At 36.1% G+C, this 25457-nt stretch overlaps 1 protein-coding gene across 15 annotated transcripts in view; it reads left to right on the top strand.

The window, feature by feature from the left end:
- bru3 (CUGBP Elav-like family member bruno 3) overlaps positions 1-25457 on the top strand; it is a 975444-nt gene that overhangs the window by 901289 nt on the left and 48698 nt on the right. For all 15 annotated transcript variants that reach the window (XM_031982254.2, XM_031982259.2, XM_031982256.2 and 12 more), the window contains one exon: positions 6368-6447. In XM_031982254.2, coding sequence (XP_031838114.1) covers positions 6368-6447 — 80 coding nt within the window. The remainder of the gene's footprint in view (positions 1-6367; positions 6448-25457) is intronic.

Genomic DNA, 25457 nt, shown 5'->3' with positions numbered 1-25457 from the left:
GGTGCGTGCCAACTCGTATCGAAGCAACATGACGTCTTCTTTAAGGGATGTTTATTAATCAGCCTATTTCATATTCTCTGTGTCATTCCAAATTTTGCCACTTAATTAAATTAGAAGGAAGAAGAATCACTCATGAAATATTAACACTTTGGCGTGCAATTTTATTTGCATTACGCTCGTTAAATTTATTTGATTGTCAACGATTTGAAAGAACAAGAAGGGATTTTCTGTGCATTGTAAGTGCACACTTACTTTAAAAGCAAGACACTGATAGTAAAAAACAGTTTTTTAATTCGACTTATATGCAATGAATATTATTTTATCACACTAAACCAAAAGTCTTCACCACAAATACATCTTCAAATTGAAACAATTTATCAGTGAAAGTTAAATAAAACTAATAATATCTAATTTTAAATTACGAAATCCATGCTATCTAGAAAAATATGAACATAACTTGAGACATATGAGTACTAACCATAATTTTGACATTAAACAATACTTTCCTATCTGAAATCATTTAAAATTAATAGAAAACAAATAGTAAGCAAAAATAATAGATAATAAACAGTAAGTAAACTTATATGCGAATATAAATTCCTATAAACTTTACATACACTGTATAAATCAAACGTACAACTAAGTACTTATGCAAATCGTTATCACAGAAATGTAAACACTACATTAGCTTCCAATCCAATTGTTTATATCAGTATCCTTTTTATGTTCGTTAGCACTATAAACTCGCACAATCCTCAATCTAATAACAAATAATTAATTACAAAATATTTCCATACGTACGATCTTTCTGCTTTCGCGCAATCACTCGCGTGGTTCGAGGTAGGGTACATCGTTGCCTATTACGCATTGTTACAACACGTTCGAATAATTTTTTCACCGGATAATTGAGAAAACACGGTCTACACCGGGGTTGGAGACTTCCAGCGTATTGGTAAGCCTACCATTCGCCCATGCGGCAAGAAGCGCGCGTTAACGCTTCGTGGGCGGTTGAAGGGGTGAAGAAGGGGCCGCAAAATAAACTTAGGCATGTTTGCCGAGCAATCAAATATATGAGTGGAAAGTCTCGCAGGCGTTATCGATTGGATCGAACCGGCTGTGGCAGCGTTGGAGGCGAACAGGAAAGAGAGAATACTGAAACGGCGGTGGATGAGGAGCACGAAGAGGAGGAGGGGGAGGAAGAGGAGGGCAGTGGTAGTCGGAGGGTTCGAGACGAAATAGGAACGGGGAAGATCCACGAAACTATATAGTCTGCGTCGTCGGTGGCGGAGAGCCGAGCGGTTTGTCCAGTGTTTGTTGTTCGCCGTTGTTCAAGGGGCCAAACATAGATTTCGAGCCGGCGAGAAGGACTCGCGTACACATACACACGCACAAGCGCACACATGCGCGCTATACGAGGTGTTCACACAGTCACTTGCCAGCGTGTCCCTCGTAAATGGTAAGTATATGGAAAAAATGAAAAAGGAACAAGTTTTACTGCTTTTTATAACCAACATTATGACCGATATAAACTTTTTATGTTTGACGTATTTTGGGAGGGACCGAGGCGATCTTTAATTCTTTAAATGGAATGCTATATATTTTTTTACGTCACGCGTCAAATCAAATTCGACTGTGTGCCGCGTTATGGTCTTCGAGGTTATACGAGGTCAAGAAAGAATGGCGGTAATATTTGGTATTTAGGGGTAGGTTTTAGTGATAAAGTTACGCAGTATTTCCAATGCGACTTCTGTATATAAGAACGTATTTTTGAGCTGTGCGAGTTATATTTTGCACAGATGCATATAGTTTCATTATTTTACTATAATCATTTTATATCTGTAGGTAATATTAATAATAATTAAGTAATAAATGTGAAAATCTCGGAAGCCATACCGTAGGTTTATTTCAATCTATTTGCCCTTGAACGTGTTGCTTCAAGCAAGTGTTCGTTATGCAACAATTATGAAATGGACCTATATCCTGTTGAAAGTATCTGTATTTTTTTTAACAATGGACAATGACTATTTTAGAATTGTGTATGTAAAAATTGTAAATATTTATTCTCATTTTTTAAAACATTTTTATTGTAAATACATAGGCTACTGTAAACGCCTGGTGTATTTTATAACAGAATTCTGTTTGATCGTATGTTTATCTCTTCGGGCTTAGATTTTTAACCCTCCATACGTAAAACTGATGAGAATTTCTCGTTATATTATTATGACGTCGGTTTAGAGAATTTGTTTGTGAAAAGTATAGTACATGCTTCTATTGTGAACTGGTATGAACGTGATAAATTACTTTGTTGTAACTTTTGTACCGAAAGTATAGGCAAGGTTAGTAATCGTGTAGTTCTAAAATTTTATGGCCCAATATAACTGCAATATCGCACGCGGAAGCTGTTCCTCGTGTTGAAGTTGACGAAGTTTCTCCAAAATGCAATAGATCTTCGAACTTCTTGCCTTTAGAAAGACGCTTCCAATATTAACGCTTCTTTCGAACAGATTCAGTGAAATGTTCGACTCTGTTCGAACATTCTTCTTCGCACTTTAATTCTCTACATTTTTCATTTTTATTTCACTCGTAATACATGCGTTGCTTGTATTATTCTACCGTATAGTAATGTATTATAATAGAGTATCATTAAACAACCTACACAAATTGCAATAACCTTACCTTGAGTAATTCGTAAAAAAAGTAAACACTTTGATACCAAATAACAGCGTAAAAGAAATTAAACTAAACATTAAATTGAATATAATATAATTGTTACTATAATACTGTAATAGTAGAAAGTATAATAATAGAAATTAGATCTATATCTTCAATTCTTCATATAATTTAAAAGCTTATAACGTTCCACTTAAGAAATTAACTTTTGAATAAATGAAAAAATCATGTATATTATATTATATTATATTCAATTTAACATTTAGTTTATTAATACATTTAACAGTTAATATCAGTTGTCTAAAAATATTATAAACATAAAATATTTACACACATTATTATTAGGATTATAAAAAGCAGTGAATCCTTTAAGTGTCTTATTTTTTCCATATACCCATTTACAATGAAATCGTTGACAAATGTGTGAACGTCTCGAAAGCAATTACCCCCGACACGAAGTTTCACAAAAAAATATCTTATTGCATATGTTCGTCTTATTTTTTATGCAGATCCACACCCTCGTCGGTCGTGCAAACATTTTGAAAACACCCATATGTTTTATATATGTATACATATGTATATACCTATATGCGTACGCACGTATGCATGTACACGTGCAGACGAGAAAGATGGGAACACACGTATTCGTATATATAGGGACGCAAACTTTGGAGAAATTCGAGGCTTTTATTTCCGTGCGACCTTACTCCTGTCTGGTTCGAAGCGGCGGAGAAAAATCTCAGGAGCGCATCGTCTTCGAGAGATTTCGCTTGCACAAGAAAGAACAGCGGGGTGAGCCAGAACGCTTTGGAAGCTCGGACAAATTCTTACGATGTCGGTGAGCGACAGGGGTTGAATCGCAAGAAAACCCTGTCCACGAATCTACGGTCCCCGCTCTCTTCTACGCTTTACCGACAAGTTTCGACGTTCTTTGCTATTCTTCTGGCAAATTCCTCGATAGAATACGTCAGGCTCTACCGGAACACTTAAAATAGTTTCTGCATTTTGGGAAATTGAAATTTAATGATAATATGAAGTATATCGAGGTGTTCGTTGTTGGGCGAAAGTTATTCAACACGTTAAACGCTATGACAGTCACCGATAACCGACGCTTCTGTACTACTTAAAAACAATTGTAGCATGCAAGACAATCGATGTCGAATGAAAATGTTTAATAACGTAACTAAAGTGGTAATAGTGTAATGCAATGATAGTAATGGCAAGTAATTAATAATTGTTCCTGCTTTTCTTTGCTACAAAAGAATAACTCGTGTCGTGTATTTAACGCTAGAACTACCAAGCGTTTAATACGATTGGTATGCAATCTCTATAAAAATTGTAACAATAGATTATTTTCGGTTTCTTCAGACATTCATTATAGTACTCAAGTGAAACTATTTATTTTCAAAATCATTTCGAATGTTCAATGCTTCGAAGATATCAATAATAGCGGAACGAGAAAACCGAAAACAGTCATTTTGACTGTTACGGTAGTTCTAGTGTTAAGAATATTGTTAATGTATATATACAGATATACAATTGAACACACGGTGAAGCTTTATAAATACAAGTATCGATTAGTTTAAAATTATCTTCCTCACTGGCCAGTGCCATTTAAATAACGATTCCGAATAGAAGGGTAGGATATCGAAGTCTGGAACTACGAGGAGATTTCAAAAAGTTCCAGTCTCCTGAAACAGAGATAGGCAGGACTTTATCGTGTCATACACCAGCAGGTACGAAGGTAAGTACCCTCTTTTCGCCCCAATTCCCTTCAATCCTGCTCCAGCCTATCTGAGCTAGGATATGGTTATCGAAACTCATTTATATTTCTGAACCCGTTCACCCATTCAAATCCAAGGACTCGACGATTACCTCAGTATTTCTTTCTTACCGATTAATTTATATTCCTCCCTTGTAACGATAAAGGTACTAAATCTATGATTACCATACCCCATTAAGTTGCTGTACTATATTATAAGTAACTGAGCTTGTGTACAAAGAAATACTTATAATTCTCTTCACGTTTGCAACCGAACAATAGTATTAGAATGGAAATACTATTAAAAGCAAAGCAAGAACTATTGAATGTAATAAGTAGAGCTGTTATTGTGTTTGAGGAAATTTATTATTCGTAATGAATAATATTAATAACATTAATGATTCCACTATATGACCATCATTAAACCTATAAGAAAAGAATAGAAGGAACAATATTTGTGTTTATGAAGTATCTTTAACGGCTATTAATCAGTTATCTGCGTTTGACCAGTATACAGGTTATCTTAAAGCTTGAACTGATACTAATTCCTTCAACGATGAATTCTTTACTTTTTCTGATAACACGCACTTCTTCGTTTTGCTCTGATTTTTCATAAAAATACACTTTAGATGCATTCCTCCTGCGTTTGACGAGTACACACTTAATTTTTTTATTATATTGAACGCAGAACGAGAGATTCCTCAAACTGAATTTCACAGTTAACAGATCTATTTCATTGAAACCAACAATTAACGATGATAGGTCGGAAATATACAATTACGAAGCTTCGCGTTATACGAGGCAGTCAGTAAGCGAACATAACAGATATTATTTTCAGACGGTGAGACAAAACGGTTTGAATTGTTTCGCGAATAAATGTAAATAGAGAGAATTTTTCAAGATCGTTCGTTGAGCGTGATACGCACCGTTGTGGCTCTAAACGAGGAATGGTGTGCCGGATTACTGAGCGTTTCTCTGTTCGCGGTAAACATCTTTTATTAAGTGTACGTTGCGCTCCAGTGGCGCGTCAATTTTTCAAAGCACCCTCAAGTTCTTTGTCTTCGTGTCTCCATCTAACTATAACGATAAGCGCGCACGTGGCAGAGGAGCAGAGGCGATTAATCGTTCCATCATCGCCGAGGATAATCCCAACAGCATGACAATGACGGAAATGGAACTACTTTCATTCTTTTCCCGCGGTTCCACTCTTGGAATTAAAATGGTTTTCGCATTCGTCGGAATCTGTTCATGCGTCGCGTGAACTTTCAATCGTAAAAAGACGAATGAGGAAAGAAAAATGAAGCTTTTGTACGTTTTCTATTGGGTCATACTATAAGCAATGCGGTCGATCAATATAAACAAAAGCTTTTTAAACCTAATTATAATGTGTAGATAGATAATATGTAGGTAATGGAGGAGAATGTTTATTTTAGATTCAAAAAGGTTTCGTTCATTTTAATTTTTAACAATATAAGAAGTATACAAACACCGCATTATTTATGGGCTCAATAGTTTAGAAAGATTCCGTCGCGTATGATGTGAAATTCAATGCTTTAGTTGACTAAGAATTGTGTTGATTCTTTATTGAATCATATACCTATATTTGTAACGTTGGGCATAGGTATATACATTCATATGATAATACTTCGAAATGGATTAAGTTAAATTTTAAAGTATCTTAATATATAATATCTTCGGAAGGTAAAGGGTTACAGTGAACTCTTTCCAATTCAATTGAAGGCAAACTAGAATCAATTTCAGTAGTTAATGGAATTTTTGCCTCAGATTTTATATTTATATATTCATAAATTACTTTTATATAAGATTTTGAATAAGAATGATATTTTTTCGTTTCCTTTTATTAATCATTATATTATAACATGTGGCAAATTAGATGCAATGAAAACTGATGAAACGATTTTTGTTTTATTTCAGGCTGTGCATTCGTGAAACTTTCGTCACATCAAGAAGCGCTAGCGGCAATCAATTCCTTACACGGGAGCCAAACTATGCTGGTGAGTATTCATCTTCCCTGACTTTAATGAACATTTCATTTCTTATGATACAAAGAACTTTACGTACTCTATGATTGTTTCAATATCAAATCAGCAACATCTAAATTTCTTATAAAATAAAAATCTTGTAAGCAGTCTATTAAATATTCGAACACTTTATAACATACAATATATACAAATATACCTCAGAATATATTCACCACAAAGTATATATAATTCCATTAAGTAAACTATACTTAACGTAGTCCTTTGATGCATAAAAGAAATAATTAACATGAACAATGAGCATAAAATATCACAAAAACAAAAAGAACGAAAAAGGTAAAAAATGGTGTTCCAAGAAAAGGCACCAGTACGAAACAGCATTAGGGAGCACATCGGAACAAAGCAAAAATGTATAATACTAAAATAAAATAAAAGCACACATTCAAGCAACCTTAAAATATAATCTACAAAAGCGTATAAGAATATAAATGATAAATGAACAATAAACGAAAAACTGCTTACGTTTATTACGGCAGAACAATGCACAATAAGCGGAATAGATGTAACTATATTTTTGTTGCAAGTCAGACTAGGAGGAACTTAATGCTCGCAGAACTAACATGGCAAATGGTGTTGAAAATAATACGCAGAACGAAATGCATCGTAGATTCGACGATGGTCATTCTCCCGAGCAGTTAAAGCGTGGAGAATAGACAGTGGTAGTAATGGCTGTTGTGCTTGTAAATATCCTCTGCCTGCAATCTAATGACTGGCCAAACAGAAATCTGCATAACACTTGGAGAAGTGTGGGTCGCCTCCTTCTTCTTCGATGAACCGACCGGCCCGCCCTTCTCCCCCGCGCCACTGTCAAACCGCCAAACTTTCTCAGCTTAGGGACGGGACCACGAATTCCCAGTTGTAATTGAATTGTCAGTGAGTTCCGTCCGGGATTCCACCTGCTGATTGGCGAAAGTTCGCAAAGCCGCTTCCCGAACTTGACCACACGACATTCCTCTGCCACCCTCATCGTTGTTATCGCGTGGCAGTCACTCGCTGACGTCCGCTGACGTGTACAACTTCCGGGCTTTTGTTTAATAACAATGCGTCTCGTTAACCCATAATACCATAATATTTTTATTGCACCTGCAACACTTCCTATCGGTGTATTTTTGTCCATATGCTACTATAAAAGTAAGAAAGGTAATAAACATCTTAATCGATCACATTAACGATTTTGATGCGACACTTTCTGCCAAGATTAATTAATAGAAGAACCCCTTCTCTTATAGTATCGAGTCAGATACGCGATGAAAATTTTTAACCAAACTCGACAAATCTAAATGTTATTTATTTATCATATGCGTGAAGTATTACTTTTCTGTTAACAATCTTTAACCTTTACTATAAACGTACACATAGATTAATCATTAAATTCTTTTCCTTTTCTATTAAATTATTAATGGTAAAGTAGTTTTATCAAGCACCGTTGTGAAAGGAATCGTAGGATAAGGGGTTAATGGATATTTCTATAGATTATTGAATATTCTCTGTAAAATTGTCAACGGTGAGTTATCTCAAGACGTTATTGCTACTAAGGCTGCTAGTAGAAGCGAACTTTTGGAATGCGTTGATGATTGCAGTATGAAAACCTTTCAATCAAAAATGGTTAAGGACTATATAACAGTATCGTAAATTCGATCCGCTGGACTTCGACGCGTAATAGGTTGGGTCGACGATTAACGGTAGACCATCGTTTTATTAGCTGTCAGTGATAGACTGAACATGCCACGACAGAATGACAATTAGATAGTATGTCCATTGAAAATAAAATATACAATAGAGCTTTCCATATTCGAACTGACAGAGAAACGTATCTTGTCTCGAAGAAAGGAATTTCTGAATAATGAAACTTTGGTTAATAAATGTCAGAAATTTGTTAATTGCATTTAAATAAAATATTTCAACGAATCTTCGTAATTCTCATTCGTTCAGTAAAACGAACGAAATTTAATTACCGTCATTCGCTATCATTATTTATTGTCCAAATTGTCTTCGCAGTCACAGTATTTCATCAAATGCAATTAATCCTCTTTGTTCCATATTAAAAAAAAATATAACAAAGAAACCTCTTTGGCTTCTTTAATGTTATACCGTGCGTTATGACTTTAATTAAGGACACGTATAAAGTCTCTTTTGCTTTTGCAACGCGAAACGCGGAATCTTCATCGTTACAAACACAAACTTTTATTTCTCTTGCCATTTAAAATATGAAAATTACCATTTCATACGAAAATTACCTGATTCGATGGGGAAAGCTTACTGCGCGCGAAGTTCGTACGAGATTATATTAAAAACTGCGCGAATCACCTTTCTCATTTCCGTTTCACAAAAGAGAACAAAACTGTTCCTTTTTTCGTCGTATTCCCGTGTTTCCTGGCTTTTAATCGAAGTCACGGCGATTACAAAGGAATAAATAAATAGCGAAATACGAAAACCGTGGAAAATTCATGCACACTCGATACCAATCGATGTACTCGGCAATTGTTTCGATGTCCATCAGGACAGGGCGGGAAAGTAGAAAAAGACAATCGCGAATTTTCCAATATCAACGAGAGATTCCCGTTCCGTGTCACGCGTCGTCTGTCGCGTGTGCGAAATCACACATTGCGTCGACCTAAAAGGGTGAAGCGGAGCCAGACACGAGGCTGTTACGCGAATATTACTCGTTATAACGCTCTAATCCAATAACAGGACGCGGGGAGAAATTGTGGGCACAGAAGAGGAACTTCAGAATCGTGCCAGGGACCATTTGCCCTTAAAAGAGAAACTGACATGACGCGGAACGTTAATATGCAGATCGCTTAATTATCACAACGAATTATGGAAATTTTGACACGAACGTTACGAGATTTCCGCGCGCGACGCATCGGCGGCTGCTCCGAGGGTGCAAAAACGGAGGTCGAAAGGAAGTCACGCAGTTTGCCCGTTCATTGGAACCGGTCTAGATCCGCTGGCGTCGTAGAAACGTTAATAATTACGCGGAATGTGGACTTTACGCGTTTAAAACATTTCTGATTTTTTATTATAGGAACATGTAGCTTTTAGTATGAAAAAATGTGTAAGGAAGCATTTTGAGATTATTAGTTTTTTCGATGTACGTTAAAAGTCTTAATTGAAAAAAGTTTTCTTTCGTTTTCAACGTATATTTGTATAAATATCTGCAGTATATATTATAGTTAACGAAACCATCTGTCGGTGTAAACAATATCATTTCATTTAAGTTTCTAAACTCTCGTCTCAACTCCATCAAATATCTATTTTTTATGCAAAATATTCGTAAAATGATAGTACAACGGACGTAGGATGGTTCCATTAAAAATAGTTAAAATAGTTTAAAACATAACATTCATTAAATACTAAAGTTGTATAAGCTTGTAGTTTGTTGATAAATATTCTGCGTAAAATTAGGACAAAACAATTACCCTGGTGAACGTTCAATCAAATTCTGATTTTACCTTTAATTTCTGACACTCTGAATACGGAAAGTAATAGCTGTTAAAAGTCACCCACAAACTATTGGCGCGACTAGACAAAAACAGCAGAAAAATGTTTTTAACTAGTTAACTGTGGAATTTAATTTAAAATCAAATAATAAAGTGCATACTCGTCGAACGCAGGGAAAATGCGTCTATATTCTAACGAAAAACTAAAGGAAGAAGGATTACACGTTTATCTGAAACAGTAAATAATTTATCATTGAAAAGATTAGTGCCATTTTACGTTTTAAGATGTCGCGTATACTCGCCGAGCGCAGTCAACCGATTAATTGAAAATCCATGCAATTATTAATAAAGAGAATTTTCCACGATGCCCTGCATTTATTGTGCGCATAAAAAGGATACGTATATTTCGGAGAATCCCATCTGTATTTCTACCTATACGCGCGATACGCTGACGCTGAACCAGCCAAATATTTTCCCTATTCGGTATCTACGCGAAACGTTCGCCGGAGAGTTGCTTGCATAAGGGGTGAGCGATTAAGTGGTGCGACGGCGCCATATATACCGGGGATGCTGCAGGGTACACGGTAACCGGCCACAGGACGAAAACGCTCGGCTCGAGGCAAGTCCTTGTGATGATTAAGGCCTGTTAAACCGAGGGATGCGCGTATTGCGTTGGAACCTAGGAGATATGAGGGATCTGCCAGAGTATTCCAAGGACTCTCCACGCTGAAGGAGAAGGAGCACGGCCGGGCAGAGGGAACGGAGGAGTGGAAAATCTCTAGTCGCGTTCTTGTCGAATCAGAACGTTTTACCTATACGTCGGATCTCCTTTTGCACAGTTAAAAATGCTTCCTCCGATGTCTCGAGCCTCCGTTTTCCTTTCTCGGCAGCCATGATAACAAAAATGCCGAACATCTTATCGAATACACGCTGATCCTGCTCGAGGAAAAAACGGAAGAAACGAAGGATGTTTCTGCTCGGAGGTTTTGGCAATTGAAAATATTCGTTCTCTTCTTTTTTCAACGCTAAAATCACCGAGCAGTTAAATTGAAACTCCAAGAGTGTATCTATTGTAGCGATTTGTTATCTCTTTCATAATTGCAGATTAGGAATCGGTCATTTATATATTCGGATAAAACAAAACTTCGATCGATAATTGAAATACTACCAATGTAAGCACAAATTAAACATATTGAATGTTATGTAATAAAACAAACAATATTGTAGTCACAACATTAATAGTATTATACTCCAGTAATTGCTCACGTGAATGCATGAAATCAGATTCGTCAATAACGCGTTAACATTGAGATTGAAAACGTGTAAACAAATTCGTTTTTTTCACTCTTTGAATCAGAATCGATCTCTTTAAATAGTTGTGGTGTTTGATACAATTGATTTCCGTGGGAAATGTAAAGAATGAAATTAAACGAAGAATAAGAAGGATAAAGCCAATTCGATGAAACCGTTACGGTTTCACGGAAATGGGTAGGTACATAAAAATTCGCGGGTTATTATGTGTTACTGCAGTTTAAATGTGTATCGGAGAATTACCTGGATCCATCTCTTCCACACACATTCGAACCGAACTCGAATACTCGCGGTAATGTAGGAACGATCAGACATGATTAAACGTACGAAAACATTTTACGAGCGTTCATGTTGTACCCGGGTCTACATACATATCTAAAACATCTCCGTACACAGTTTAGTTCCCCTTTATGCCCCGTACAGAGTTTATTATCGTTATTACGACGGAATTGCTACTTTAATAGTAGAAGTTGAAATTATAGTGAAACTCCCATCAGCAAAGATGTTTGATACCGTCGGGCGTTGGTGAACCATCAATGAGAAACAGTATAGCTACCTCGATTGAAATCAAATTTCCAGATTTATCGAATTTCAATCTATCAATGAAATAAACGTTGACTATTACGGCCACCTGAAACTCTCTTCATCGAATTTTATTTTCAATACACGATACCATTCAAAACAGTTTTATAGGAATTCCGAAAAAGAATGAGAATAAAAGATGATACCGTATATGAATTAATATGTAACAGCTACTTTATTACTTTTATTTAGTTGCGTACGTCAACTGTAACTGTATAAGTATTATTTAATTTTTAATAATCGAGCTGCACAATATTTTTAAACGATAGAATCTTGGATTTCCTATTGAATATTTATTAAACCATGATCTTCCTTTAATCGCTAGAGTATTGTAGATTTTATGTAATATAATGTAACATAGTGTAATATAATGTAATATAATGTAATTTAATATAATGTAATATAATTATGTTCCTTTTATAAAGAAAAATGTTTATATTCGAATATCCTACAAGAAGGTGACGCGTCAAAGGTCATAAAGTTTGGTAAAGGATCGACAGATAATAATTTTTCGTGTTGGTACTTCCACGACTTTTGCGGTTAATATCCCGGCCTGTCAATACTGCAGTTTTTCTCCCAGCGAATAAACTGCTACTTCATACGATTCAACTTCTGTACACATTTTTCACTTGGAATTCATGAACTGTGTAATGTGATTTACGTTGCTCGAATCCGTATATATGTCTGTATACGAAGTATAGTCACGCAGCAACTGAATCCGTAATATTTTCCCAAGAATCGTAATTCGTTTTCCTCCGTATTACAGTTGTAAGTTCTTATCAATGGGCACGGAGAAAATACTGCTCCATTTATAAACTGCAATCTCGAGTCCCTTTTAATTACATTATGCTTCAACATTAAGTTACAGTTCAGGTATTGGAGGTATTAGATATTATCTCTATAGAACGTTTATTATAAACATTTTGTTATTTAATTTTCTCCTTCAATATTTATCTAATAAAAAAGTGCTGCGTTTGTATATTAATTTGTAAATGAAAATATATACATTATGGAAAATTATTTGTGTGATGGACGAACAGAAATTCACGTGTTAATAATCATTTCTTAATTTTATATTATTGAAACAAAATATGCCTTTATAAACGCTTCATGTCAAAGACGCCTTATGCAAAGTTAATCAAAATTTCATTGAACTTTCAGCGACGGATACGCTGCTAGCATAAATAGTTGCATTAATGGCACATGGTAAATGTTTTATATAAAAAAGAATGCAATAGTTCACGAAAAAATTACTGTAATTACATTGGGAGTGTTTTAATTATATACAACTCGTTCTAAGGGCGTTACTCAAAGAGAATTTTGAGTGTAGAATCATTTTTAAAAGAAATTCCTATAAAAGAAGTATATTAGAATTTATTTTGCAATATACTTTTGTTTGTATAGTTTTTATTGAATGATTTTACTGAAATACCGTTTAGACAGATATGTAGTATGCTTCTCTGGTTAGTAAGTGAAATAACTACTACTTTCTAGTAGAAGATCCTTCTAAGAGTCAGACATTTAAGGTATCTCACACAAAGTATCGCAATTTATTTAGAATACTATAGCAAGAATTTTGAAGCTTAATAAATAAATTGGTAAGCTGAGTAAAAATATATGTAAGTTGCTTTACATTATATTACAAAACCGAGAATTAAACAGTACATTATTCTTATTATTAAACATTTAGAGCAGGTGAATATAAAGTAACACTACTCTTACATTTTCATTATTTATCCTGAAACGTTGTATTCACCTGTATATACCATAAAAAAATATGCAGTTCACAAAGTTTATTATGTACCTGTTCTAAAATAATACAAAATATTTTGAAATTCTATTTTTTTAAATACTATAAATTATAATCATGTTTTATATAAACACGTTAATTCGAAACAGTGTCACTTAATTTAAGGAACTTCTAACTTCATTGAATGACTTCTTGATAAATTATCGATTTTACATACTTAGACTTTACATAATTGTCTGAAAATCAATAGCGTTAACAATTTAACAAAGTCTAGTACAGTTTCCATTTCTATTTCAAACCCGCTAGAATATTTAATACTGCAACGAATTGTGGCATTAAACAAATCAACTATAATAAAAATAAGCTAGAACAAATTTCACTAAAATCAAACAAAAATGAAAATCTTACACCAATTTCCCATCCGTCTTTTTCCAAAGATTTTTAATAATCACAAATGCATGGAAATCCACCGTCAAACCACGGTAATACAACCGTATTACCGAGCGTCGAAAATTGACCAGAAACATATAAAAATGATTGAGAAATGCTCCGGCAAATCAGTGCCATCCATATTGGAAAATGGTGCATTTACATTTATATTGTGGTCGAATAATATTTCTCCGTAGGTTCCCGTGTGTACACGCGTGTGCGTGCATATATTCGGCGCGGATCAATTTTTGGAATCATGGGAGCGGTATCAACTGATCGATCATTAGATCGGGAGGGGTTATTACCGTGAAAAATTGCCGTTGGCTGGGCGCAAATTCCCCGATCATTTTTTTCTCTATTTCTGGAAGCTCATTGAGCCGAATAATGTGATTTACGCTACTCGAATTGACAGCGTGTTCGCGCGTCACGCAGCAGGCAATATTTCTCCAGGGGCTCAATATTTCTGCGAGAGGTTCGCGGTCCGTCTCTCGCGGTATGTGTCACCCCGGTGGAATGCGAGCAAGCACACGCTGGCCTCACGCGTAGTTATGCCTTCTGAAGCGTGTGACATTTCTTGTCACGCCTCGCGACACGCTCGTGAACCCTCCCGGTTGCGCGGCACGGCGCGGCGTGCTTTCGCTACCGCCCCCACCGGCTTTAGCGAACTCCTGAAATGTCTCGTAATAAAAGCAAACCTACGGGAGAAGTGTTTTGCCACGGTGTCGGCTAAAATGTGCCAGGACGTAACGCAGCCGTTTCCAGCGCAAGAATTTTACGTAATGCCGCTTCATTTTCGTTTTTCCTCCTTTCCTTCCGTCTTTTTTCCTTTTATTTTCGTCACTTGCCTTCGGGCGCCGTGGGATCGCGGTAATTAAACGCTTTCACCGAGGAAAGAACTGGCCGCTGTTTTCTGCATTTGTCGCTTTGGCGGACGCTAACGCTGAGAAATGTTTTATCAATTAGAACGCTCGAGGCTTAGAGGGGGAGACGGAACGGAGAATAACACGGCCGACTTATTTAGAAACTTTGCTTGTGGAGGTTTGTGGAATGATTTATAAGTTTGTTTAACACTGAAACTGGCGAGCAATTGGAGTGACTTATTTCGAAATTTTTATAAAAATTGGAGCGATATATTTCTCGAGATTTGATGGGTCCTTTATTGTTGTACCTGTAGAAATATACACGTTTGTTTTACAATTTTTAATAACTACGTTGTTCCACGACCGGGTATATCCGAAGCGCTCGACTCAAGCAGATTTTATATAAAATGATGATTCAATACTCAAACTTTTGAAAAATATATTTTATTGCCATTATTTTATTACGAACAAAATAATATTTTATCAATTTAAATACGAGAAAAGTGATGTATAACTAGAAAATGATCAACGTTAAAGTCTGTAGCTAAAGTTTGTTGTGTATATTTATCAATATAGTGTACATTAATGTACATGTTTACCTAAAAGTTTAATCTACATTACATTTCACTTCTGTAACAATAAGGAATAGAAGGCTCGAAAAACAGTTTCATCGCAAAGTAAATGACGAATCATCAAATAAGGCATGTAAATCTAATAAAAATATGTATATTACGAAAATAACTTGAAAGTAATATAGATAGCACACGTGCGAGTAACTAACTCGTCAGTATAGGTATTTACTGCAATCGATAGAAAATTATTATACATGTAAAAATAGGTAAATATGTAATAGACGAAAACATTTTCAATTTAAAACCTTGTTTCCTCAAAAATCAAATTTAAACATGTCCTGTCAGCAGTTAACCAATGCAAGTGTGCCAGACAATTTTTTAAACAGAATTTCCCTTAAAAAGAGATTCCAAATAAAAAAATATTGTCAAACCTTTTTGCGTACATTTTCATGTACAATAACCTGCTGTCAATTGTACCCATCGTATTCAGCCAAGTCAGCCGAATGCGCATACACCCCACAAATTTTAAATCTTGATTTTCTCGAAAAAGAGGTGTCTAATAAAAAAATTTCATTCCATGGTGTTTATATCGCAGTCCACACTTTTTATATCGCAAATTATATTTGCCCCTTTTCGATCCTTATTTATAAAAGAAAGATGTAAAATTCTTTTTCATTTCTCACTATTAACTATTCAAGTAGTTTTACTTTTATATTGTGGAATAATAAATGATCCGATTCGCCTCGATCTACCTTAACACTAATTTCCTTTTGATTCAGATTTCTTTAACGTAACACATGCGAGTCTATATTTAACACTAGAACCACCAAGCATTTAATACGATTGACATGTAGTCCCTATAAAAATTGTAACATTAGATTATTCTCGTTTTCTTCAGACAATCATTATAATATTCAAGTGAAACCAAAACCAGTGTTAAAATAACACCTTAGTCCACTTGATCCTTGTAAATTTAACAAGCATCATACCCGAAGCATAACATTTGTCCATCATTTCCAATCATATCGAACCGAATCCACGGCGGTAATTGGAGTCAGAGGAGTGGCAGAAAATAACGTTGCGAGCGTCAAGATGAAGAAAGTTCTACGAGGGAATTCGATTTCTAATCTTTTTGAGGGAACATTGACACGAGCGATTAGATACGCGAACTTTGGAAGTTCGTTAAGCTGGGAAAAGGAGAGAACCGTGTGTTGTAGGTGTAAGTAAGTACGTAGCTCCGCTGGAGGGGCGGGAAGGAGTAGCTCCGCGGAGCTTCGTCGGATGTTCCTTTCTCTTCGCGGAAGTGAGCGAAAAGTGGATAGAAGGAAATTGTCTCTGCATTAACGGAGGCTCGGAAACTGCTTCCAACATTTAATTAAAGACATTCCCTGAGTAATTCCCTCGGCGGCCTCGTAATTGCATTGCTTTTATCTTCGGTACAACTGTTACTTGTTTGGCGAGTCTTTTCGTATCGGGAGTCAGAACAAGAGAACTGAATCCCAGTGGGCAAGGAAAAGTACGCTTCGAAGAAAAAGAAACGCGATCAAGCGTGAGACATGGAGGTCTCAATCGATACAATTCCCTTCCTCTTTTAAAGTATGGTTCCTTACCGGATCATTCTTCATATCGCTATTATCTTGATTAAATGGAAATTGGAACGGATTAAGCTTTTACGAAGCAAAATTATTTTATAAGAACATTAGAAATAATTCCTTTTTTGCATTCAACATTGATAATTATATAGATTTTAACCGGCTAACCGTGGAATTTAGTTTCAAAAATCTCTCGTTTTGCGCGCAATAAAATCAATGGTACACCATCAGTGCTAACAATAAGTCAAATGGCTGCCCCGGTCCTCCTGGCAATTCTGGCCGACGGAATCCAACTTTTCCACTTTGGAAACCTGGATTCTATAGTCTAGACTCATTTTGGACCAAAGGTATCCCGACCTTCCCACTGGTCAGCCGGATCTAGCTTCCGTCCCGATGAGACCTCGACCCTGGAGTCCTATCACTGCTAAGTCAAATGGCTACCCCCGGTCCTCCTGGCAATTCTGGCCGACGGAATCCAACTTTTCCACTTTGGAAACCTGGATTCTATAGTCTAGACTCATTTTGGACCAAAGGTATCCCGACCTTCCCACTGGTCAGCCGGATCTAGCTTCCGTCCCGATGAGACCTCGACCCTGGAGTCCTATCACTGCTAAGTCAAATGGCTACCCCCGGTCCTCCTCGCAATTCTAGCCGACGGAATCCAACTTTTTCACTTTGAAAACCTGGATTCTATAGTCTAGACTCATTTTCGACCAAACGTATCCCGACTTTCCCATTGGTCAGCCGGATCTAGCTTCCGTCCCGATGAGACCTCAACCCTGGAGTCCTATCACTGCTAAGTCAAATGGCTACTCCCGGTCCTCCTGGCAATTCTGGCCGACGGAGTCCAACTTTTCCACTTTGGAAACCTGGATTCTATAGTCTAGACTCATTTTCGACCAAAGGTATCCCGACTTTCCCATTGGTCAGCCGGATCTAGCTTCCGTCCCAATGAGACCTCGACCCTGGAGTCCTATCACTGCTAAGTCAAATGGCTACCCCCGGTCCTCCTGGCAATTCTGGCCGACGGAATCCAACTTTTCCACTTTGGAAACCTGGATTCTATAGTCTAGACTCATTTTCGACCAAAGGTATCCCGACTTTCCCATTGGTCAGCCGGATCTAGCTTCCGTCCCGATGAGACCTCGACCCTGGAGTCCTATCACTGCTAAGTCAAATGGCTACCCCCGGTCCTCCTGGCAATTCTGGCCGACGGAATCCAACTTTTTCACTTTGGAAACCTGGATTCTATAGTCTAGACTCATTTTCGACCAAAGGTATCCCGACTTTCCCATTGGTCAGCCGGATCTAGCTTCCGTCCCGATGAGACCTCGACCCTGGAGTCCTATCACTGCTAAGTCAAATGGCTACCCCCGGTCCTCCTGGCAATTCTGGCCGACGGAATCCAACTTTTCCACTTTGGAAACCTGGATTCTATAGTCTAGACTCATTTTCGACCAAAAGTGTCTCCTACCTTCACCTATGATGTATCTGAATGAAAAACCGAAGCAAAACATAAGAATCACATGTTTGTCTGGAAAAATAAGAAATTCATCGTTGAAAGAATTATTATCATTTCAAGCTTTAAGAGGATGTGTATATTTGTTAAATGCAGATAACTGGTAAAAAAAACTGACCACTTTGTTTCTTTAAACTTTGTTTCCTTTCTGTTTGTACATTTTGAATCGTATGAACGTTGCACATTACCACCGACTATAATGTATTATAATTTTATTGAAATATTAAATTATTGAAGTTAAAATTGAAAACTAAGAAAACTAGAAATTATTCTCTAATGAATTCTCGAAATGACGCTAATTGTAAGTATAGCGTAACGGGAGATAAATATGTACTTCACGAGCGCAGATTGAAATATTAATGACAGGACTTGTATCTTCTTTCATTGACTGCTCTCCAAACTCAAAGAGTTACCTTTGCAAACTGCGAGACCTGCTTGATCAAAATGTACCTCACAAAATCCGACGTTGGTGCTCCTAGATTGCATCAAAACTCTCTTACAAACCCTCATTCAAACTTCTTTTTTACAAAAATTAATATTATATAAACAAATATACCTACTCCATATAGAAATATAAGAAGGTACTGATTATATAATGTCAAATTTTTAATGAATTCACATGAACACTTAAAAACATTCGATCACTTACAGTAATTAGTACTGCATCGATTGAACATTTGACCTAAGAATCGATGTAATCGAATTTGCTACCAAGTTTAATGAGATGTTCGATGTATGGTAAAATTTCTCACAGAGTAAAAAAATTTTAATCAACTACAATTTGTATAAATTACTCGTATCACTTAGCAATCTATAACAAAAAAGAAAGTAATAGACACAGTAACATGTTATTTTATATCGTTACTGGACCACTGTCATTCAATTACATAAGTTAACCGTATTCCTACAAAAACACATTTGTAATGTGTATGCGTCTTTTTTTAAAAAGTTCTTGTTTTATTACTTTTGAGGAATATAATATCTTGAACGAGTTCAAAATATATGACTGAAAATCATTGATATATAACATGCGAATGCTTGTAATTATTTAACATTACAAATACTGTAATTTCAAAGAAAACCAAGCATTAGACTTTTTCGGTTCAATCTGTTCCCATTTTGGGATACCATGGGGAATCACGCGGACAAGAAGTAATCGACGTGCCAGCCGGTCTTGCGGTTGCAGTTGTATCTATTGAAATTGCCAACTGGTGAATTGGCAAGTGCGATGACGCGGCTAACAGGAAAGCCTCGAATCGGATAGGTAATTGCTTCATTCCATTGCGAAGTCCCCGGCACTATCACAGTTCTGTGAACCGACCCCCATCATTTTCAAAGATGGGTGGTCCCAACACGCTATACTGGCTACCCCATAATGAATTATATTTTTATTTCTATCATTTCAGAATATAGGGGTTCCACAAAGACAATACCCATGATTAGTTTATAGAAAGATAGCAATATTTGATTGACTTATAAGTTTAACCACTCCGTTTCTTAATTTATGCACATTTTTAATTTTATTTCTACAGAAAAAAATCCGAACTCGCAATATGAGCGAATTTTGGTTTTGTCTTATTAATACATTAGATACCATGAACATGTAACTCAATACTTCAAGTGATACTGAAGTATGAATAATCATTTACAATGAAGCATAAACGATGTTTTAGGTTTTTGGTAGCTGAAATTAAAGCACGAATAAGATGAGGGTGTAGAGAAAATAATGTCTGATGTCTGAAAAAACTATTTTGCTATTATCAATTTATTATCTTCAAATGAAATTTTCATTTAAAGTAAAACAGAAAATTTTGTTACATTTCTTTCAAATTGTCGATAGTGAAATGCTACACGAGCTCAGTAGCGAAAGTAAATAATACGCCAAGGGGTTAAGAATACATCATAAGTACAATATCATTATCATCATTATTAAAAAGATGCTGCGAAAAGAATTATATCCACACAAATAACGACATAAGAAAATTAACTATTTATAAAATTATTAGAAGATATTATACAGGCATTTATAGCTTAAATGAGTTTGTTTATAAATTTACGATGGCGGAATATACCTAGATACGTATGTAAATATAGATTTCTCCAAAGCATTAAAAACATCAAGAATTCTAATTATCCGTACTGATGTGTTTCAAAATATTACTAACTTCTCTAGCATTCACAACATCGACATATTATAAACAATAACTGAATAGTACAAAAACTAGAACACACCAAACGAAAATTATCATTCATTCACACAACCAACGTAAAAATGTATGAAAAACACGCCAATACCAATCCCAAAACATTTTGTCCGCATCTACGATATTCCACAAAATTTCAACATCAGACACAGCGAATAGGAAGGGGGGACGCCTATGCATAGACACAAGTATACATACGAAACTATAATAAGACTGTGCTTTCGTGTCGCGAGTTTTAAAAAGGACAACCTAAACAGTGCCGTGTACGGGATAAACATAACGAGCCGGAAAGTAGAAGCTTCAAACGTTCTCCCGGCAATATCGCTTAGGGTGGCTTTTTCTTTTCGCGTGTAGTTCAGAACGTTGGATCGGAATTAATGAACCGTAATCCCCCAATAATGAGGCTTCGGCTTCACTGGCTCTGATACGACCTCGGCACCCTTCTTACCCCTTCCAACGTCCTACCGTGGCCTCTCTCTTTCTCTCTCTCTCTCTCTCTTTCTCTCTGTACATCGACGATGTACATATGTGCCAGTGCGTAAATGTCACATACGCTACACGACTTAGCAGGCCGACACGGTGCGCTGAAAGAGAGTTAAGGGAGGGAGACATAGAGAGAGAGAGAGAGAGAGAGAGAGAGAGAGAGAGAGAGTGGCCTGGAGAGAGAAGCGAAGAGTGAGAAGTGGGGTTTGTCGAACGGTGAAGAGGGAGAGGAGAGAGAGAGGCCTTCCACGCTTCCGAGGCTGTCGACGCGAGACAAATTATTTTCCTCAACAACACGCGTCGATGCTTTTCACCGCGTATAACGAGTTGTTCGAGCGGCTCTGCCCTGTAGAGAGAATACAAAACGTCATCTCTCCCTCTGCGCGCGCGGCGGCCGTTCTACGACCTGTCGATATTTTTCCCGGCTTTACGAAGCCGAGCGCCCCTGAATATTTTTTTTGCCGCGCGAACTTTCCCCGTTCGCCAATGACCTCGGCGACGTTGCTGCCACCTCCTTTCGAGAGAGAGTTCCTTGGGAATGGATCGACAAAGCGTAACGGGGCGACTCGAAAAATTTTCTTGTTCACTGGTTTTGTCAGCCTACAACTTGTGAGCAGACGCGGTGCCCTTCGCTCGGATTTCCACGTTTCGGTTTACCGTGATTGGAATGAGGAGATGGCCACGGTTACCAGAGAATTATTTAACAGGGTGTCTGCTATGGAAGGATATTTTGGGTGACGTAAGTTGGGGAGAGAAGGCCTTTTGTTAAGAAAACGAATTTCATAAATATCGTTAACGTCTAATGAAAGGAAATATATTTACGGATGAAAATGCAGATGAGAAGAACGGTTATATAGGATTGTGTGCAGAATTCAGTAGAGGAGTAAAAACGATTGGAAATATGCATGTTTGACAATCTACATGATTTGGCTATCTGTTACTCTCTAACTTGCTCGTTCGTAGTAAGGATAAATATAATCAATTGTTAATTGTTTGGTATAATAATTTTTATGTTACGCTATTAGTTACCTCTGCTGCTAAACATTTTTGTTCGACATCAGTTGTGCTATATATTGTAATCGTTTTCAAGTAATACAGAAGTACCGATCATCAATAACCACTATGATAGTTAACGTGTTAAGAGGACGTGACTGTTTGACAGTTTTTAAAAATAGATATTTCTCCTATACGTTTGAATAGATTGAGGTTTTCGGGGCACTGTAAGGCAAGCCTAATGTAGAAATTCGAGAAACTGAAGAGTTTAGACCGTTTTGTACGAAACGTTTGAGTTGCTTTCCTTCTGACAATGAAAATGTACTTGGAATTAGGAATTGTTAACAAATTTTGCGAATTTTTTTCGGATATGTATGACTCTCTTTACCGGATTCCTTTATGTCTCGAAACTCTGAGAAATATTTGAACAACTGATTGCTCTGTGATATATATATTCACATATTCTCCAAACGATTATGAATCTAACTACATCATGTTCCGAAACGTTACTAACACTAACATTTTAAATGTCTCCGAATTTCGGGGAAGATTAAAAAAATATTAATCACACAAGTTGAGAGAATACGATACACGAAGAGATTTTAGAAAGGAAATTTTAGAAAGCTATTGATTTCTATGAACATTATTTAGTAAATGTTCGGGTCGATTTCGATTGATACAAATACTCAAATATGTATCCCAATTTTCTACTTTTAAACTTCTAATTTCCAAAATCTAAATAAATGAATATCAATTCCTTTAAGAGCGATAGAATGGACTATACAGTAAATATCCATAAATCTAGTGTGAACCCTCTAAATAAGATCGGGCTATTTCGTCCGCAAAGCCATTTTACTTGAAATTACCCTACTTGATGAACTTTTGATCGATTTTCTTGAAAATGTAATCTCGAAGGAAAGATTTTACACAGATTTTTCAATACTCTTTAAATGTTTAAAGGTTCTTAAAACTTTCATATAAACTCCGGTAAATATTACAAGCAGTACGACTCTTCATAATATAAACGAAGAACAAAGAATCTTTAGTAATCAGTAGGATCATCCATAATTCCTCACTCACAGCGGATAAATTGCAAATAAAATATTTCCTTACATTTACTAACATGTCCAACGAACATTCTGTCGCAGCAAGTTGCAATATTATACCGAAAGAATGTATTCTTAATCGAAATGGTCGATATACAGTATGAACTTCGTTCGTTATTGAATTTTTTTTTATAATCGCGTTAAAGGTTAAGATATCTCAACCCCAATACTTTTTTAAGGTTTCGCCCGTTATAGGAATGGAAACAACAGGTACGAGTTTCACAGGTACTCTTGATATTAGTTACCGTAATGTGGAAACTTGTATCCGGCCATGAAACCTGCATAACTTTTATGCCTTGTAAACTGTGGTCGGATGCTGGTTTCCTTGGAGCGCCACAGTTATTCGCGTGTTTGGCCATATTCGGCCCGGTTGTAAACGAAACTTCTAGTAATCGCGGCCAGGCGGCTCTCTTTTCCTCGGGAAAGCCTTTACTGAACACAATTCACGAAACGTCGACTGTATTCGACAGTCTCGCGCGTGACCGGCCGCTCAGTCGTGCTGTGCATAAAATGCTAACGAAAATACCTTTCAGCGACACTGATGAATAGACTGCGGATCTGTATGTATTTGAAAGAAATTGAAAACTGAACAATTCGACGGAATGGTCATGATGTGAAAAAATATTGTAGCCGGAAAGGGAGAAATACAAACAGTTAGTTCTATTTTAATTAACTGAAGGAATCAGTCGTTCGAATCTTTGATTAATAATATGAAGAAGGATAATGATTTTGCAAGTTTTGCAACTAGTATCATCAAAAGAATCCCATATTATTTTATTCTCTAAAATTAATATAAGATGTGATCTAAAGAGAATCAGTGACAATTATACTAAACATGAATATACAGGTACATAAGGAATCGAAAATATACAAACAATAAAAATAGTCTCAGATATTAACTAATCCATGCAAATACGACGAATTAAAGAAATTAGGAAGATCAGTACAGATAATCGTATTGTAAGATCTGGAATTTCAGGTACGTGTCAACAGGTTACAATATCACCATCCTTATATAAACTCATAAGTAGACACGCCCAGCATTTGCATTGATGACGTGAATATAATATATCGTCAGAGGCTCAAAAGCTGAGCTTTTCCCCGTAACCACAATGGCCACTGACCACCTGTTGCCTTTCCATTTATATTTTAGGTGTGGTGAGGCCGTCATCGCCTTACCTATCTTCGTAAACGTCTTAAAAGGAACATTTTTCCACGTCGAGATACGAATACTATAATTCCCTTCCCTTGACAGCGATTCACACTTATGCATCAACTGGTTTATTCAGTAACGTCGACCAGTGAGCGTTACGAAAGTATATCAAACTAAAACGTTTCAACTGAATCTTATAATTACTGCTTATTCCTGCTTTAAGTTATTCAAAATCTCTTGCACCATAAATTATGAAGGATCTTCTAGAAAGTGTCACGTAACATTGTTTTAAAAATTGAATTATTATGTTAACTGGAGTTAAGTAACTTTTAAGAAACAGTATACTTTGAGTACATTAAGTCACAGTAATATAATTAGTTCTTATTTAATGGAGTCATTACTAGAATCATTACGTTAGAAGTGATTTCGAATTACAACAAAAATATGACTCTACTAATCCATTACATATCTTTAAAATATAACAGAACTAAATATATTGTCACATGTAAATATTTATGTGCAACTGTTGATCTGTTACATGTTATCATAATTAATAATAAATAATAAATAATACGGTTGCAGTATGCATATGTGAGATCAAGTAAAATTCTTGCATAATTTAGTCATTTAAATATTGTATGGGAATAATTTAGAGATTATTGAATATTCAATATTCTTGATTTGAAACAGTAACAAACATTACATTAATGCATTTATAATATTATAAATTATAATATTCAATTTTTACATGCCCCTTTAAATTAGAAAGTACTTTATGGACTCATTACTCGTTCGAATTTTCATGCTGCATTTTGAAAAAATTATATCACTAAATCAATTTATATTATACCCACCACAGGCAACATGGTTTTCCACCAATGGAATTCTATAAAACTCTGTAAATTAAATTGGGGACCATAATAAGTATCTTGGAATTTTTTCAAATGTCGCTTTAGTCGAATCTTCAT

The sequence above is a fragment of the Nomia melanderi genome, chromosome 3 (genome assembly GCF_051020985.1).
Source record: "Nomia melanderi isolate GNS246 chromosome 3, iyNomMela1, whole genome shotgun sequence".
NCBI lineage: Eukaryota > Metazoa > Arthropoda > Insecta > Hymenoptera > Halictidae > Nomia > Nomia melanderi.
Note: the sequence above shows the minus strand (reverse complement) of the source record. Positions and strands in the feature narration are given on the sequence as shown.